This window comes from Phaseolus vulgaris, chromosome 2 (assembly GCF_051622355.1).
Source record: "Phaseolus vulgaris cultivar YP4 chromosome 2, ASM5162235v1, whole genome shotgun sequence".
In the NCBI taxonomy this organism is placed as follows: Eukaryota; Viridiplantae; Streptophyta; class Magnoliopsida; order Fabales; family Fabaceae; genus Phaseolus; species Phaseolus vulgaris.
Window position 1 is genome coordinate 18,425,241 of NC_143499.1, and position 19,454 is coordinate 18,444,694.

A 19,454-nucleotide genomic window follows, 5' to 3' on the forward strand; every position below is an offset into this window, starting at 1 on the left:
CTGAACAAAAATATTTAAGAAAAATAATTATTGAAATAAGAAAAACATTAAATACTTATTTAAATAATATATAATATGCATTTTCTTTTTTTTTATACATCTTTCCTGTTGATTTACCCTGATTATGTTTTAAAATTATAAATTACAATATTTTGAATGTAATAATTATCTTTGTATGTTTAGGAAACGCACATGTACAAGTGTTCTTTCTTTTCTTTTCCCTCTAACTATTTTTTAACGAAATCTACATATATTAATGAAGATGAGAGCAATACTTAAGGACACATTTTCTACATGAGCAATACTGTTATTTTTATATATAATGTTGTCATCTTTTAAAAATTCTCATTTATAAAAAATGTGACTACTTCTTTTAATTTTAAAAATGGTAACAAATAAACAAAAATTACAAAAGATATTAATAATACAACAATAATATTCATTCTTTATTTTTAATTAAACAAATTGTCATTTTCTACTCATTTTAATTTTTCCCTTTTTTAATTCTTTTTCTTAACTATTCAATTAGTATTAATAATTAATAAAAATAAATAAACACATGCATAAGTTACCACGACTTCAATGTAGGCAAATTAAAACAATAATGACCAAAATTTAATTCAATAACTAAAATTAAAACAAAATTATTTATATCAATGTATATATTATATACAATTAAAGTTCTTTCAAGCTTTCACGATTTCTTTTAAACTTATATAACCAAAGTCATCTAATATTCACACGATTTTACTGTAATCATGGACTACTGAATTCGTTTATCTATGAAACGGTTTCATTTAACATTTAAAATAAATTAAGCAAAGTTATGTAGGTTTAAAACGATTTTATCATGAATAATTGTGTACATTTCTCAGTACTTCTTTGTTTAATTAAAGTTGTGTGAATTTATAACGCTTACAAAAACATAAAGTTATACCACATTAATCCAACTTACTCATATGTAATAAATTATTATATAAGTTATTATTTTTACTCATTTTTGTAATAAATTTGTGTAATTGCACCCATCACGCAGATTTTCCGACAATATATTCGTGTGGGATGAATTCATGCCGATTGCTCAAGCTGCCATTTAAAAATTGGCAGTTTCTTCCTGCACCCCCACATTTTTCTTCCTGTACTCACATAGTTATGCAAAGATCAAACTGTTCCTATTATTTTTTAAAAACCCTAAAATGTACTTGAATTGTTTTTTTTTTTTTGCATTTTGGATTATGGAATTTGGAAAAATTTTGGATTGACACTTTCGGTAAAATTTTGGATCTACCACTCCGTCATTCAAAATATACATTTCACATTTAAAAATTCATCATTAAAAAAAGCATTATGGATCCACCAATCCGTAACATAAATATGCATTATGGACTCAGAAATCCATAATTAAAAAAAAACATTTCAGATCTACCAATTCGTAATAAAATTAGGCTTTCGAATTCAACAATTCAAAAATCAATAATTTATGCAAAATTTGTTTCTGGAACATCCCTCATCCAAAAAAAATGATTCAGTTCCGGATTGATGAATCCATAGCACACTCCCAGATCCCAATTTCCGTAACCACGGTGACCTTTTTCAAATAAAAGATCAAGGCCAGTTTTGGGATTAAGAAAATTGTGGGGATGCAGGAAGAAAAATGTAGAGGTGCAGGAAGAAGAAACCTTAAAATTTTGATTGCAGCTATTTATTTTAGGTCTCTTTGCTCTCTGACACGGCTAATTATTGTTCTCACCCCTAGTCTTTTAAGAAAATTTGAACCCATTCATTTGGTCCAGCGTTTCCACACTATTTCCCACGATGTACACTTCAATTTTGAAAAGTCTGGGCATATTCATGTGGCCCAACATTTGTCTATCTGCTACTCCCTCTCTTTATTCATACACCCACCACTTTTTACTTTTAAAAAAGCTTAGGCCCTTCTTTTGGTTCAGTGTTTCTACTATTTACATATGTCTTTTTTGCATATATAACCACCAACATTTTTTTGAAAATTAAAATTGTGTCCAAATAAATGTTAGATATTTGTATGACCACACACGTAATTTAATATTTAATAAAAATAATTATTTGAATACTTTAATGATTGTGAACACCATATTCTATTCAATATCTTTTTCCAATTTTTTTTTAAAAATATATGTTTTATTCAAATAAGATTCACATAAATATTCAATAGTATGATTCGTAAAGATATTAAGCATAATCGTTCGCATTGTCTTATACTCCAATCAGCGTGAATCATAAAAAAAACATACAATCCAAAAAAAATTAAAAATTAAAAATATCAAACACACCAACAAACAATCTTTGTCATTTAAAACTACGTAATCCTTGATTTTTCATTGTGAACGGAAATACATGGGAGCAAGGTGTTAAGACGTTAAACTATCCAGGAACCGCTAAATGGTCTAATCTCGTGATATGAGAGTCTATATATTTTGATGATAACAAATACTATAAGGTGTGTTGTGATTTATAATGAAGCTCACTTATGTGCATATATTAGAGTCTAAGTCTATAAGATATAAATAAGAAAGATGAACAAGACTCACTATACGATATCACAGTGAAAAGACAACCTAGTAAAATCACAATAGAAGATCTAATCTTCATCTTAGGAAGGAAAAATCTTAGAGTGCTTGTATGTTCTAAAGAGAACAATCGAAATGAAAAACTTAACCAGCTAGACAATCCAATTGTGAACAAATGTGCTAGACGATCTCATAGTAATGAACTTGACTAAAAGATCTCGTTGATCGATCTTTAAAATTATATAAAAGCATACACTTCTAAAACACAATAAATTTTTATCAAAACAGTGATTATGAACATATTAGACTATTAGTGAAGTCTACATGTGATAGACAATCACTTTGTCTTCTATTTGTTAGATGCACTATTATATTAGGGAATGTATATATTTAACTTTTACATTTTTATAACACTGTGTGAATTTTTTGTTGATATTAATTTATATAAAACACATTTTTAAATAAGATTAATGATTAAATGAGTTTGGAAACTTTTCATATTTAAAAATGTAAAGGAAAGCACACGAGAAATATGAAATATTACGTTTTAATGTTTTGAGAATGAAATACACGTTTATATTGATCATAAACTATTTTGATACAACTATTTATTAAAAAATAAAATTGATTATGTATTAGAATTTTTTTAAATCAACAATAACTTATATAAAAAGTTTCAAAAAAATAGTGCACGCATATTTTTCATATTAAAAAGATTTTTGAAATATATTTTATGAAAACGTTCAGATCTAATTACAATTCAATGTTCAAATTTTGTATCACTAAAAAAAATTAATTACCTACAACAGAAATCCGTAAATAATAGAAAAAATTCGTAAGTAAAAGAACATTACTCACAGACAAAAATCCATAGTTAAAGTTACGTATTAGCTAATTATCTACACATATTAAAAATTTCAATATTACTTTTATTTCTATTCCTATTAATATTATAATTATTATAATATTTTGTTACAGGAATAAATAAAACTCATGTTCCATTATTACACAAACAACCTTTAATCACTATACCAAAATAACTTTTTATCATAATAAAATTATAATTATAGTCATTATTATAATAATTATTATTATTATAAATAATAATATTAATAATAATATTAGTAATCTTAATAATAATTAATAATATTATTAACATTAATTATAATATTAATTATAATTATTAATATTAGTAATAGTAATAACATTAACAATATTAATAATATTATTAATAATTTTAATAACAACATTATTGTAATAACAATACTCATAATAATATTTATCATATTAATAATAAAAATCTAATAATAAGATTAATATTTTTAATAGTAATATTAATCACAATTTTAATAATATTAATAACCATATTAATACTAATAATACTAATAAGTTTAATGATATTAACAATAATATTAATAAAAATGTTAATAATAATATTATCATTGTAGATAATAATATTAATATTAATAGTAATAATAAAATTAATAATTTTAATAATAATATATTAGAATTTTTATTAATAATAATTTTAATAATACAAATAATAATATTTATGATATTAAAAATAAGAATAATAATATTAATATTATTAATTAGTAAAAAATTTAATAATATTACTAACAATTTTAATAATATAAATATTATTAATATTAATAATATAAATATTATTAATATTAATAATATTGTAATTGTTCCGATCAGTCCTCGGTCATCGACTCGGAGGCTGACCTCAGACATTGCACACCGATGTTTGATAATGAAAGGGAGCCATGCGAGGTGAGCCCCAAACGCACCTACCAGGGGTTTGGTTAGTCTTTGATATTAATACCTGAGCCCGATGTTGGAGATCGATAGCGGACCTTGCCAGTAGGGGGAGAAGATCGAACATCGGTCATCTGGACGATGTGCAGGGCCACGCAAGGTGGATCCCAAAGTCATGATAAGTTAACGGTTAAAGACATGAGATGTGTGGAAAGCCTAAGTCACGAGAGATCCATGCACGTGGTGTGTATGACGCATGGAGGCGCAACACGTGTGGATAATCCTAGGAGGCGTTAAGGCCCATTAGGGTTAGCGTTTCCAGGGAAAGTTGCATGCATGGCACGTGAACACTTAGGGCACCCACGAAGCAGATGGCGCTAGAGATTAGGTGCACAAGTTGGTACCCAAGCGGCCACTTTGTCAGTCATTGCACTCCAGTTAAGGGAAGTCCACGTGCCAGATACGTTAAGATTCTACGAATAGCAGCACAAGGACATTTCCAAGGAACCTTAGTCAAGGGCGATAACACAAAGGTAAACCCTAGTTTCAGCCTATATAAAGGGTGTCAAGAACCCTAGTAAAGTACGCAGTTTCTAAGACTAAAGCTAATATACACACTTGGTGTTTCTTTGCCCTAATTCTAACTTGAGCGTCGGAGTGCAAACGGCCGCTAGGGTGCCCCTTTGTCTTTTGCAGGTGAGAGGTTTCTTGATCAAGAAGGCGCATTTCTCAGGCAAGACAGGAAGGGCGGTAGCAGTTGTTAGAGCCATCCGGTGGAGCGAGTCCACCGACGAGAACATTTAGCGTCCACCGTGGGGCCCGTTAAAACAAGGTCCCATTCACAGTTACGTTAAGAATCTTTACCAACAACATGAGGAGTACGAGACAAGCAACTGCTGGATCCGCGGGAAGGGTACCCTCCGGGGGGGACAACGTGACCACGCAACAAATCTTGGATACGATGCGCGCTCTCCAAGCAGAAGTAGCACCTTCCCGAGCGGATAACGCATAATTGCGCAGGGCCAATGAGGAACTGCGAAGGGACTTACAACAAGTAGGAGAGCGTGCGACGAACGAACGTGCATCACCAGTACCACTTAGGGCACGTCCCATGCCATTCTCGCGAGCGATCATGAATGTCGCTTTACCAACAATGTCTCTAGGTCTGAAAGTCTCCTTCACATGAGTAGAGGACCCAGAGGCCCATCTCACGACATTCCACACCCAGATGATGCTCACCAGGAGATTTGACGTCGTCCATTATAAGATGCTTATGAGCACACTATCAGGCGCGGCGCAAGAGTGGTTCATTAGCCTTCCCAACGGACACATCACTAGCTTTGATCAGAGTATATATTTTTGAGAAAGTTTTTCTCTCACTTGAGCATATTTTCTAAGGGGATAAAAATTATGGTATCTCTTTCAAGAACTTTTTTTCAAATTGGCACCTGAAATTAACGTAATACCTTTAATTATAGCAACCAAGAAACTTTTTCGATGTAGCAATCTGGAAACCAAAAAAACCATTCTTGATATTTATATTTAGAACTCAAATACTCCTTTTGGATAACTTCCGTGCATTCGGAACCTTAGATTGAAAATGAAATTACCTTACAAATTTTTATATTTAGAGGTACTGACATTGTCTTCCAGATTTATGCATCCGTAAGCCTATATCCAAGCTTCTGGATATTGTCATCCGGGAACAACTCACCTTAAAACTGACGAAAACGAAGATGCAATTTGCTTTCTTACCTCAGAACAATGTGCACCGCAACTAAGAGTGAAACCTTTCCTCCACCACAACACCAACATTATACCAACACTAGCTCCTCTGCAGTTAAAACGGACACCAAGCTGCTATGGAACTTTTTTCAAAATAGGAAGAAGATAAGGACAAAGTTGAATTTAAAAAGTTGCGTTAGGTTCACATTAAAAATGATAAGGTGCAGGGAGAAATTGCCAATTTTTTTTTCACTTAAACAAATGTTTCGAACCAAGGCCCAACAAATTATCTTATGAAAGCTCAACAAGTTCTTTTTTTTTTAATTAGGTATAAAACATGCGTTGACCTAATTTAGGTATGTGAAAAAAAAATTCCCTTTTCCCTATTTACTAAAGGATATGTTTCTGTTGATTATGATGATACAACTATTGTCTTGAAGTCTAGTTAGTCACCATGCACGACGATTTTAGGCCTATATATCTTTGTAATGTTATTTATAAACTTTTGGCAAATAAATGGAAAATAGTTTTTGCTTAAAGTTATTTTTTTAACAATATGCATTTATTATAAGTAGTGATCCTGCCTGCTGACCGGAGCGCTGGAGAATGCATCGTCAAAGATCGACGTGCGCACCGCTTATCACCTTCGTTCCTCCCTGGATCTACTTCAAGAACCTGCAAAGAAACGACACGGCGCCGCTGCGGCCGATCGCACTCCGACGCTCAAGTCAGTGACGGTATCACCAAATACTAAGAACTAGAACCGTGCAAACTCCCTCTCACAAACAGCTCTGTCACTCGCAAGCATAAAGTGTATGAACTGAACGTGCGTACCTCATAAAATCTGTTAAGAACTCTTATATACCTGGTGGTTTTCTCTCTCCTGGCAGTTACAGACTTGGACACGTGGCTCGCATCCAACTGTACACGTGCCATCATCTGGAGGCTCCCTGACTTGGCGCTGCTTCTACTCTCATTTTGGCTAAGTTACCTATGCATGGTACTACCCAGTGCATAGCTAACTTAGGAGTGCGATCCCTACTGGAACTGGCGAGTTAGGGCCTTCATATACCTTCCCTGTGGTCTCGCCGGCCGCCTTCATAATCTGCTTCTCCTTCATCTTCGGCGATGTGCTTGTTCTGGCGATCTCCGACTGCTTGGTCGCCTGGGTCTTCATCTGGCGACTTGATCTTTAACCTGGCGATCGCCTATTCTGGTAAACTGGAAGTCGGAACACGCCAGCTTAGCAACTGGCGACTACGCGTGCCCCCCGACTTCCTTCCTAACTGCCAACCTGGCGCCTTGTCAACACGCCTACACTGTAGCAGGGTGCCACGTCATCATACCCGACCACCAGGGCGGTACAAGTAGCTTTATTATGAAAAAGTTATTATGAATTTTGAAATGATCCATAAAAAAGAGAAAATTTAGTGATTTTACTTCAAATATTGATATTAGTAAAGTCCATGATAGAGTTGATTGAGTTCATAGCCATTATGATGAAAATGGACTTTGATGATAAATGGGTAAATTGGATCATGACATGAGTTGGATTAGTTATGTTGGTAAAGTTAATTTTGATATGGAGAGTTTTAGACTCAAAGATCCTTTATCCTCATATTTATTTATGTTGTGTTCTAAAAAATTGAGTGTATTGATTCATAAAATAGAAAATCAGTGATTGAAAATCAATTTGTAAAGCCACCCCTATAATCTCTTATATTTTATGATTATTTTTTGCTTTGTAGGACCACTAAAAAAGAGGTGAAGGTTCTTCATAATATTATACAAATGTACGAAAAATATTTTATAAAATAATCAATCTTCATAAACAAACCTTTTACCTATAATAATACTCTTGGTGAGAAATTTTCCTCCAAATTGGATGTTGAAACTATAATGAGAACAAACTAATATTTCTAACATTTCCATAAAGTTGATAATACTATGAAGATTTCAAAATCTTTAAAATAATTGATGTTCAAGTTACATGCAACATTGTTAACAAATCAATTTCGATCAATTGTTATGATTTTTTTTATGCTTGTGAAGGAGAAAAAATTAATTGTGACGGAATAACAAGAAAATCAAATTTAAATAAATTTTGTTCAAATTTCAATTTACTATTATAAAATGAAAGTTTATTTTTATAGTGGAAAGAGTTGTAAAATTTTATCTAAACTAAATTTAACTTATTTGTTAAAGAAAAAGAAACATATCATTTTCTTATCTTTACGGTGAATCACTAGTCACAATTTGCATGATGTGATTATTGAATTATATTGAATAATGGTTTAAAATGTAATAATGAGACCAATATTTCAAAAATACATGTTATTTTTAACCCAACTAAAGAATCATTGAAAATATAACATTCTTCCCAAAAACTAATTTATGACAAATTTAGTTAAGATTTTATCTTTTTTTCGCTAACATAATATATTTGAAGTTAATCTTGATTATATCGACATATAGTTTTAATGGAAATAATTTGATTCTGTTGATGTGAAAAGAATATTATATATATGAATTATAATTTAAATACCTATTGTAATAATTCACACCCGAATTGAGAAAAAACTTTGTGCATCGTGCAGGTAAAGAAAGCTAATGATTTTTAAGTCTTTTTAAGAAACTCTGATCTAACACTAATAAAAATCAGAACCACTTTATGATTTATACATGTTTTTGGTTTAACACGCGAACCAAAATTGTTGTTGGTTTCTTTTTTTTGTACACGCTCGAGACAAAAATGCATACGGAATCAATCACAAATAAATGCATATGCGCTTAAGTACTTTTTTGTCAAAAGTAGCATAATTAAACGATGTGTAAATTTCTCTACTTAGATAGGGTTTCAAACTTGTTTATCAACCATAATCAATGATATCTTGAGTACTTTAAAGATTATTGAACCATCGTTATTTTTTTTTTATATTTTTTTTTTGTTTTCACCATCACCACTCACTAACTATAGAATAATATTATTGTGCTTCCCAATAATCTCGTAAATTGGAAAGAAAAAAAGCAACTTGTTCAAATAAATTATCATAAATCATATTTTTTTAAATAAATTTCTAGCACAAGATCATATAAAATCAAATCAAATATTTGACTAAAGGGGGGAAAAAAAATAAAAAATCCTTGTATATAACACGATCACGACATCTCCTAAAACATCTGGACAACACAAGATAACACAAAACACGAATTCTAAAGAATATCAGTTAGAAAGTAGATTAGATAAGTTTAGTTTGAGTTTGAAAAAAAAAGAAACAAAATAAAAAAAAGAAACAAAATAAAAGAAAAGTCCCAAAACAGTGTAATAATTTGAAGAGGAAGATGATGTGTTAGGAGAAAAAGAGAAAGAGAAAAGAAAAGAAAAGAAAAGAAAAAAAATCGTTGGAAGGCGTTGAGTCCTCTGGTATGCGTGATACCTTTCTTGGCGCACCTGCACTGAGTCACAAAAAAAGTAATAATAAAGAAAAGAAAAGAAAAAAAATAGAAAGCCGAAATAGGTGCATGTCGTGGTTTCCCTCTCCATAAAACAAAAAGGAAAAGACTGCAAAGCGTTTTAACTGGTAGGCTAGCCAATAGCCAAGGCAACCCAACCCACGTGCTCTCTCTCTTTCTATCTTGGTTCTATCAGGAAATCAAGCCAGAAACGGTGTCGTTTTCTCGGAACGTTACATCGCGCTGCGTGCGGCTGCGGTGGTAGGAGAGAAAGAGAGAGAGAGGGTTGTGATGTGGAAACGTTGATCCCAAATGCACCCGTACAACCGGCTACCGAGCAGCGGGCACTCCACACCGTCGCCGCCCCCGTCTCCGCTCCGGTCGCCGAGACTCCGCCACGGGCGGTCCAAGACCGGGCGGTTCTCTCCGAACCGGGGGAGCGGTCGGACCGCAGCGCAGCGGCTCAGCTGGATGTTTCTATCGGTCCTGCTCCGACGACAAGGCGTTTTCCTCTTCGCTCCTCTCATATACATCTCCGGCATGCTGCTGTACATGGGGACCGCGTCCTTCGACGTCGTTCCGGTCATCAAGCACCGTCCTGCGCCCGGCTCTGTCTACCGTAGTCCTCAGCTCTACGCCAAGGTTCACCTCGAAATGGATTCCGACAATTCCTCCGCCGATGCGGTTCGATTCATTTTCAAATCTCTCTATATTTTATTTTTCCCCGGATTTCGGTGATTTGTGATTTGTCAGGTTATTCGGATGGAGTTCGTTTTATTTTATTTTATTTCTTTGTTTGGAATCGAGTTTCGACTTGTTGCCTTTTCTAATGTAGGTTTAGCCTTTGCATTTTGCGTCTGGATTTGTTGTTTGGTTTTGCATCTTGCATTCGAATGTAATTAAATTGCTTCTGGAAGTGCTTTTGTGCTTTGTGATGCGTTTAATAGTCAGATTGTTTGGCAGGTCTAAATCCAGAGGCTAGGGTAATGTGAGTGATCCATTGGCCAAATGCTTTACAACTGCATGATTGCAGATTTTGAATAGAGAAAATTGGTTCTAACGGTCAAAGGAGCTCGTTGAGTTATCTGTGAGAGTGTTGGGGGTTATATCGTTTTAGGAGTTTTGTTGTCCGACACTGTATTAGTTCTGCTGCATAATATGTCAATTTGACCTAACGTATTCTTTTTGAAAACAAACTAATCTTGACACCCGACTTCCAAGGGATTCCTTTGGGATGTTAATAATCATTTCCAAAATAAAGAAAAGGGATTCCTTTGTTGATATGCTTATGAATTCGTTCATTCATTTGGACAGAATTTCACTTTTGGTGGTAATATTTTGTGAAAGGCAGTCTGCAATGTTTAGGCTCATACTTCCGTGGTTTGAGAAGATATCAACTGACCAATAAGCTAGGAGAGGAGTGAGCTTAATATTGTTAGGATTTAATGTTTGTAATATTGGTCCCAAAATTTTCTTCTAAATTTTTTAAACCTTTCTGGACTGCTGGAGGCTAAAATTACAAGTGTTTTATGAATATGTTTTAGTTCTTGTAAGGACAATTTCTTTTTGTCTTTTATAATGATCATTCACGATATTTGATTCTGTGCATGGATCTTTCTTTTCTAATTATTATACTTGCAAAATTTGGGTCGTTTTGTGGTTTCTTCCACAGTACTTTACAAATCTTTATACTTTCCTGGTTTGATTTGTTTTTTGGTTCTAGATGGACACGTTCAGTGACAAGCTCTTAAATTTCCTTTCAGATATCAACAATATGGAAGACTCCCTATAAAGGTGGTGAGTGGAATCCATGTCTGAACAGATCTTGTGAAGGTATAAGTGATGACAGTAAATTTTGATTATGGACAGTAAATGATGACATTTTCCTTTTTATCTTATTTTTTTGTTTTGGTGTATAATTTGTTAGTGCTTTTGGTACCATTGGTTTTTTATTCCTTGTTGATACTCATTTAGTTCCTTTGGTTGCAATTTAATGTTTGCATTTTTTAGGATATCTCTTGTTAGAGGTATGACATAAAGCCATCCATGACATGGCATGCGAGTCCATCTAGTCTTGATGTTGAGGGCCACCTATATATGTCTAGACTTGCAAACTTCATGCTTCAGATGCCCCAGTCCTAGGTTTGAGGGTGTGTTAAGTTGCCTTACATTTAGCTCAGAAAATGGCCAAAATACTCCTTACAAGGTTTCGGGAAATCCTTCTCCTTGAGTTGGCCTTGCGAGTTGAGTTAGGTCCAATTTATTTCTAGTATGGTTTCAATCCACTATTATCAGATTGTCTAGAGTTTTACCCTTGCTGCTCCTATTCTTCTCATAAAAGTTGAATTTAAGTGCGAGGTAGGTGATCATCATGTAGTTATCCTTGCTTTAAGCTTATTGGCTCTCTCTTGTCTGAAGGGCATGTTTGAAATATAATATAAAACATTGACTAGTCTTCACCAGCTTAGGCTTCTGTGAATGATGGTTCATGACATCATTTTACATCAAAACTATGTTTCTGTCATCTCTTGGGTGTTCTGCTCCAGTTGTTTCAACTGTCACATTCTTGCTCTTCCTGTTATTTGGAGATTGGAAGCCATGCTACATTCTTGAGTCTTATAAAGCTTTTTTTTTTTCATGTATAATAGCCTTTTCTGTTTTGAAGTCCTTATCCTTGTATTTTTTTCTTATCTCTAATAATTTTTCCTTTTCTATCTAAAGAACAAATATTGGGAAGTAAAATCTTTTATTGAAGCAGAGTTGCCTTTAATTTATAAAGTGAACCATTCTTGTCAGAATTCCTCTGATGGTGTTGCTCATTGCTGTCTGTGTGCTGAATCATGTCTGTATCTTCTGCAGTGTACTGTGTTGGATTAACTATGGATTTACATTTCTTATATTATTGATAGGCCTACCTGAATCAAATGGATACATATACGTGGAGGCTAATGGTGGCTTAAATCAGCAGAGGACATCCGTAAGTGTTTTCTGTACATTCTGTTTTTCCTTATATTCAAAGTGTGCTTGACGTGCTTTTACTCAACTCATATTTTGTGAATGATAACAATTTTTTACAGATATGCAATGCGGTTGCAGTGGCTGGCTATCTCAATGCTACGCTTGTGATCCCCAACTTTCATTATCATAGCATATGGAAAGATCCCAGGTTAGTTATGCTATCGATTAAGTTTTTCTGAACTTGAAAAATCTAGTGTTTTATGATGGCCTAAGATTAATACCTCTTAGACTTATGTTATGTGTATTTTTCTCATGCTATTGTTAAAAAAAATTAAAAAATAAAATTGTTTTTAGAGAGATATGGGGAACCACAACTACTAGAGAATAACACATCCTCCAAAACAGGAAAAGTGGAAAACTTATATCCAAGAGATATTATAAATTTATAATAAAGTTGGATGCACTTAATTTGTATTGTGAAAAAACGATTACCAAAGTGTCTGAGAGATTGTTATTTTAAACTGCTAGCTAAAGATTTTCTTTCATGTCAATTAAGTTGTAGAAACATTTAAGTGGTGAAATCTTAATATCTTTGTTAATGGTTGTCTTTTAATAAATGAAACGTCCTTTTCCAGTTTTGAATATGGATATTAGTAAGCTGTTTTGTTAAATGGAATATTATGCATTTATAGTAGTACTTTATAATAAACTTGATTGCAGTCAGTTTCTTGATGCTTTTATGATGATCAGGGTATTCATTTTGAAACAGTCTAAACTTATATATATGTAATGCTTTGTGTTTCCAGCAAATTCAGGGACATTTATGATGAAGATTTTTTTCTGAATGTCTTGAAAAATGATGTGCGAGTGGTTGACAAGATTCCCGAGTACCTAATGGAAAGATTTGGCAGCAACATGACAAACGTTCACAATTTCAGGATCAAGGCATGGTCATCTATTCAGTATTACAGAGATGTGGTACTCCCTAAGTTACTTGAAGAAAAGTGAGTATATGATGCTTGTTATATAAATTATTTCCTTATTCTCATTGATATGGGTAGTTATTTTTAAACATTTTGGAGTAATTGTTAGTTGTCCAAGGTAAACCAGAATATAAAGTTGTTCATAATGTTGCCTCTTTTCCATTGTATGATATAATATTTGGCTTCATTCGCAGCTAGGAATTATGACTATGTTTTGAGCTGATGTTCTTTCATTGTTTTCTGTCAAGGAAAGTTAGGTAAAGGGCCCATATATTTGGGTATCACTAGCAAATTTTTTTACTAACTATATTTTCCTCCTTGCCAGTTATCTGTTTGGATTAGTGTTATGAGAGGAAGTGTCTTATATTATATGACTTAACTACTACAATGATGTTCAATCTTTACTTGATTTGGTTGGGACATATCAAACAATAGATAATTTTTTACTGTAAAATTGTTATCATCAAAATATGTTTATTGTCTTGATATAAGGAGGCTTGGATATTAAATTGAATTTTATTCGTGCAGGGTTATAAGGATATCACCTTTTGCAAACAGATTGTCATTTGATGCTCCTCCAGTTGTCCAGAGGCTTAGATGCTTAGCAAATTATGAGGCTTTACGGTTTTCAAGTCCTATATTGTCCATAGGTGAATCTTTGGTTGAAAGAATGAGAAAACACAGTGCCATTAATGGTGGTAAATATGTCTCCGTACATCTTCGTTTTGAAGAGGTTTGTTTTGATCAGATATGAATGTTATTAATTATGAAGGTTACATGTTAACCTTTGTTGCAACTGATGCGCATTCTTTCCATGGGCAGGATATGGTTGCTTTCTCTTGTTGTGTTTTTGACGGTGGCAAACAGGAGAGAGAAGACATGATTGCGGCTAGAGAAAGAGGTTGGAAAGGGAAATTTACAAAACCTGGACGAGTTATACGTCCAGGAGCAATCAGGATCAATGGGAAGTGTCCCCTTACCCCATTAGAGGTAATAGTCTGCTTAAAGCTCTAATGATTTTAGCCAGTGCGAAGAGGAATAAATGTTCAGGGAGTGCTTCTTTCATTTGGGAAGTTGTTTGTCTAGCCTGAAATTTCCAAATTTCTTACAGTGCTCCTTATGCAGCAAACTTGTTTATGTCTTTTTCTAATTCATTTGTTTATAATCCATGCCTCCATCCTTTTCTTCAGGTTGGCCTTATGCTGAGGGGAATGGGTTTCACGAAGAACACGTCTATCTTTTTGGCATCTGGGAAAATATATAATGCTGAAAAAACTATGGCCCCTCTACTCCAAATGTTTCCTAATTTACATACTAAGGAGACCCTGGCTGCTGAAGAGGAGCTTGCTCCATTTAAGGTTTACATTTGAACTCTTGTGTTATTTCACCACTTCATTGGTTAAGTGCTATGATTTTGACTATAGTTACTTCTTCTAGAATTATTCTTCCAGGATGGCTGCTATAGATTACACTGTTTGTCTTCACAGTGAGGTGTTTGTCACAACTCAGGGGGGCAACTTCCCTCATTTTCTTCTGGGTCACCGAAGATACTTGTATGGTGGACATGCTAAGACAATTAGACCTGATAAGCGGAAGCTGGCATTACTATTTGATAATCCCAATATAGGGTATGTTTTGTTATTCAGTTCAATTTTTTGAGGATACAATAAATTAGATGCGTTCCCCGCACAGAAAAAATTCCCCCTTCCCCTTCCCCTTTGTTTTGTTGATATTGAAAGTAATTATATTTACAATTTTGGGAGAAGTGACATAAGACAAGGTTCTTTTGAAGAAAATATCCTTTTATTATATTGAACTGGAGAAAATTTACTTGGAAAACTATTTGGTAAATTAGGCTACTGAGCTATCCTTTATACAAGAATTGTGCTACTTTATGCAACTCTTGTATGCCAAAATGTACTCGTGCTCCAATTAACCGAGTCTAAGGAAAATGTTGAGAGACAGGAAGCTTTGCTAATTGGATTGCATTTCTGTTTTAGTTTTGTTTTTGAAGAACCATAGGGCTTGGCTATTCTGCTATTAATTTCTTAGGAGTTAGGACACGGTAAAGAATTCTGATTGTGTTCAATGAGGTTTGTAGGTCAGTAAAATTGTTGAAGATTTTTTTCTTAACAGAAAGTATCTAAATACCCCATCTATTTTCATTGGTTTCCAGATGGAAAAGTCTTAAGCGTCAACTGCTGAGCATGAGGTGGCATAGCGATTCGAAGGGGGTTGAGCTCAAAAGACCGAATGATTCTATATACAGCTTTCCATGCCCAGATTGTATGTGCCGTGCCAATAGAACGGATGATTCAAGATCTGCATCGGCAACTTGATATACTCAGAATTCGATGGGTGTTTCCGCAACCTACAATTTTGTGAGCCAGCCTTGCTGCTAACTGTATTTCTGATATTGTGATTGTTTCATTTTTTTACCCTTACCATATGGTGGGAGGGCACACTCCGTTTTCGTGGGTCAAAGGATTTTGTTGAAGGTCTCTTTGATCTGATTATATATTTGGATTGAATTTCAAGGGAGTGGCATCTTTTTTGTACATGATGCCAATTGAGAAGAGAGAATGGCAAGCGTTCCTTTGCAGGAAACTCACCCAGAACATTGACAGAGCTGTTTCATATAGGAATGAGCACGAGCACCTGCCCTGTGGAACAAGTTGTTTAAAGAGCCAGAGGACAAGTTAGTGTCCTTCACACCCTGCCTGTACATTACCTGGAGTACGATCGATATTCATGTGTCAAGGCTGTAGCATGCTCTCTGTACATTTAACTAAATTCAGGGTGTCCCGCCATACTATTTTATTCTCCCGTTTTAGATTTTTTTCCCACTTTTTCACTTTATCCCGCCATGCTATTAATTTTGTATTTTCTTTACCCTCATATTGAGGCCCCCATTGTTAGCAAGTAGGTTTGTATGGCTGGTTGTACGAATTTCTTATTCTTTTTCATTGGTGCCCCATTGTTTTAGTGATGATACCAGTGAATGTAATTAGTTCACTATTCATATTCACACATCTGCTGCACTTCCTTATAATCACACAACTTAACATGTCAAAAATATTTCTCATCTTGCTTCACAATGAATGCCTTTTACTCTACTGTATGCTCTAAAATTACGCAGAATCTGATTGGATGCAAACTTAAAAGAGGTTTAAGGAGTTATTCTTAAGGCTTTATATTTTTACTACATACACTCTGTTTATAAATAATCTCTTTAAAACCAGACAAACAATCTAGTTCTGTACTAATAACCTACGCCCCATTTATTGAAGAAATAACTATCAAGGGCCATATTAATAATACATGTAATACAATATTCTCCTTACAAAGCATGATAACAAAATTTCAATCAATCACAAATAAAAACATAAGAGAGGACAAACATAAGAAGAGAGGGTTAAATTGTGTTTTAAAACAAATTGTGTTTTAAAACTTTTGAAATTTTGTTTGATAAACAAGCAAAGTGAATGTTAAAGTAGATGAATTGTCAAAAGCTTTTCTCAAGAGATTGTCTTTGATAAGAAATGTGGGATGCAACTTAGAGTTTGATAAATAACTTTCCAAAATTTGTCTTGCAAATATTTTCTTTTAAAATTAGTTATAGCTAAATAACATTCAAGCTAAAGTGATAGGGGAAAGAATAATTTACATTATGTTTTTACATTGATTCATCTCTTAACAAAGATTATTCCAAATTCACAGTCAACTAATTAAGTTTATCTAGGTAGACTACAACTTTAAGATAAAAATGAGTTTTATTTGAACCTCAATCACTCTTGACTAAAATTGAGTATTATTGGGATCACAACACTCATGATTAAAACTAAGTATTATTTAGATCGCTCATTATTTGGATTGCAGTTACTCCTCAATAAACAATATTATTTGGACAACAATCACTCTTGACTAAGAAGTATTTTATGGAACATAGTCACTATTGGTTAAGCATACAATATTATTTGGGACACAACAACTCTTGATTAAACTACTCATTGTTATTTTAAATGTAGCCACCCTGGATAAATCACTAAGTATTATTTGGAATCACAACCACTTCTGACTAAACCATTAGGATGTTTATAAAGAATGTGATTAAAAAGATCACATGTTCGCTCATTAAAAGAAAGGTAGTGTCTTATGACATATACAAAGGTTAACACTCTTTTAGATTGCTAATGAACACACACAATGTTCTTTGTCAAAACTAGTAGGCTTGGAAACTTAAAATCTTGCCTACATTTTTGTATCAAGATTTTCGTTATCGTCAACTTTTCTTTTTTAAAAATATATTCATAAAACTTGAGAATAAAATATTTGTTAGACATCTTTTGTAGTTGTTGTGACAGTTTTTAGAAAAGTATTTTTTTTCTAGCATCTTCTTACATTCAATCTTGGAGAGACATTAAATGTAAGGTGTACATCCTTAAACGTAGTTCTCCTCTTCAAGCAACATCCCAAAGTTGACAGGTTAAACATGCCTTAGTTAAAGAGCTTTCTCCAAACTACATAAAAGAATGTGACCGGACAAGGCAAATAGCCTTTCTAGACTTACCTTCAGCTCGTGTAAGATGCTTGATGCGTGGAACAACTTTAGCATGTCTTTCAAGAGATCTTTGATGTAAAAATGGACTCTCAAAATGTTTTTTTTTAAAGATGTTCTCTACAAACATATAATAAGTATAATGAATATTTTGTGAAGAATGTTATCTTTAAAACCATGTTCATATTGTCTGATTAAAGCTTATACTTATTATGCAAAATAAGGAGAACACATGTTTATTGATCACCAGTCAAAGCACTTGTGTGTGTCATTATTTGATGCTAAGTAAATACTTTTATGTGTTAACAAAACAATTTCATGATTTATACTTTATTTTTTAAGAATTTAATCAAAAATCAAACAAAGGGTTTATTGAACTAGGATCTAACAATCTTCCCTTTTTATTGTGCTTAAAACAATAAAGTTTTAAAACACATAGTTTTTTCAAAAACAAACATCAACATATCAAGCTTTCTCAACTTCATTTTCTTCTTCACGAAACCCATTCAAAACATATAAAATATATATTATAACATAAGTTTGAATGGATTTCAAATTTTTATTACACTGAACTCCATTAGGTTAGATTATATAAGGGAAATATGATCTTTAAGCATAAGCATTTTATTATAGGATGCAGTGTTTGAAACAATAATTCCACAAAATTTGGACTTTATGCTCGAGTCTATTACAAAATTTGTACAAGGAAAGTAAATTTCTTCTGTTACACGAGTTTCCCATTGACTTAAGTTCTATTCTTTCTTCCATTGATTTAAGCTCCTCTTTAGCTTAACATCTTTGTTCCTTTTTAAATTTTATAACTTTATCCACCTTAAGGATAATAAAAAAGATGACCTTGGACCAAAGAATGAATGCTTTCTCTAGCATGACCACAATTTTCTTCTTCCATAGGATCTAAGGAACTTGAATATTCTTCTTCCTCTTTGAAGGATACTTGTTGTGTTTTATGATTGTCTGATAAATTTTAGTTCTACAAATTTAATTCAACAATTAATACTACACATGCAATCACATCATCTGGTAAAATGTCTTAAGAAGTATTTAATCAAAACATCTTACTATATAAACAATTTATTGTTGTTTGAGGGTGTATCGTCTATAGGGGGGGTTATGCATGTGGTTAGGCATAGAATGTGGACCTTTCATTGTATGTGTGTAGCATCCACGGTTGAAGGTTGATATCTTTTTTGTTACTTTTTATTGTTCACCGTACTTGCAATAAGAATTATGAACTCTATGGTACCCAGATTTCCTTGGGTCCTTTCTTATTAGTTATAAATGATTGCTTCTTATGTTTACAATAGACACTTGGATGTCTAAATTTACTACATTGAGAGCAAACAACCTGATTGGGCCTCGTCATAACCTTAACATGTTGATAAGTGCCATAATTCAGTAATATTTCATGTTGATAAGTGTCCCTCAAATGAAGCAAGACCATCTACA

At 33.1% G+C, this 19,454-nt stretch overlaps 1 protein-coding gene across 2 annotated transcripts; it reads left to right on the forward strand.

Moving 5' to 3' along the window:
* The first annotated feature begins 9,362 nt into the window (after positions 1–9,362).
* LOC137810838 (O-fucosyltransferase family protein) lies at positions 9,363–16,457 on the forward strand. 2 transcript variants are annotated; one of them, XM_068612304.2, is made up of 11 exons: positions 9,539–10,172; positions 11,252–11,321; positions 12,398–12,465; positions 12,566–12,654; positions 13,253–13,450; positions 13,958–14,162; positions 14,252–14,419; positions 14,620–14,787; positions 14,867–15,057; positions 15,606–15,810; positions 15,968–16,457. In XM_068612304.2, the coding sequence occupies exons 1-10, from the start codon at positions 9,801–9,803 to the stop codon at positions 15,766–15,768; spliced, it is 1,692 nt and encodes a 563-aa protein (XP_068468405.1). In that variant the 5' UTR covers positions 9,539–9,800; the 3' UTR covers positions 15,769–15,810; positions 15,968–16,457. The 2 variants fall into 2 exon arrangements, with proteins under 2 accessions (XP_068468406.1, XP_068468405.1); XM_068612305.2 differs by having other exon boundaries at positions 9,363–10,172; positions 15,606–16,457.
* Positions 16,458–19,454: the final 2,997 nt, after the last annotated feature.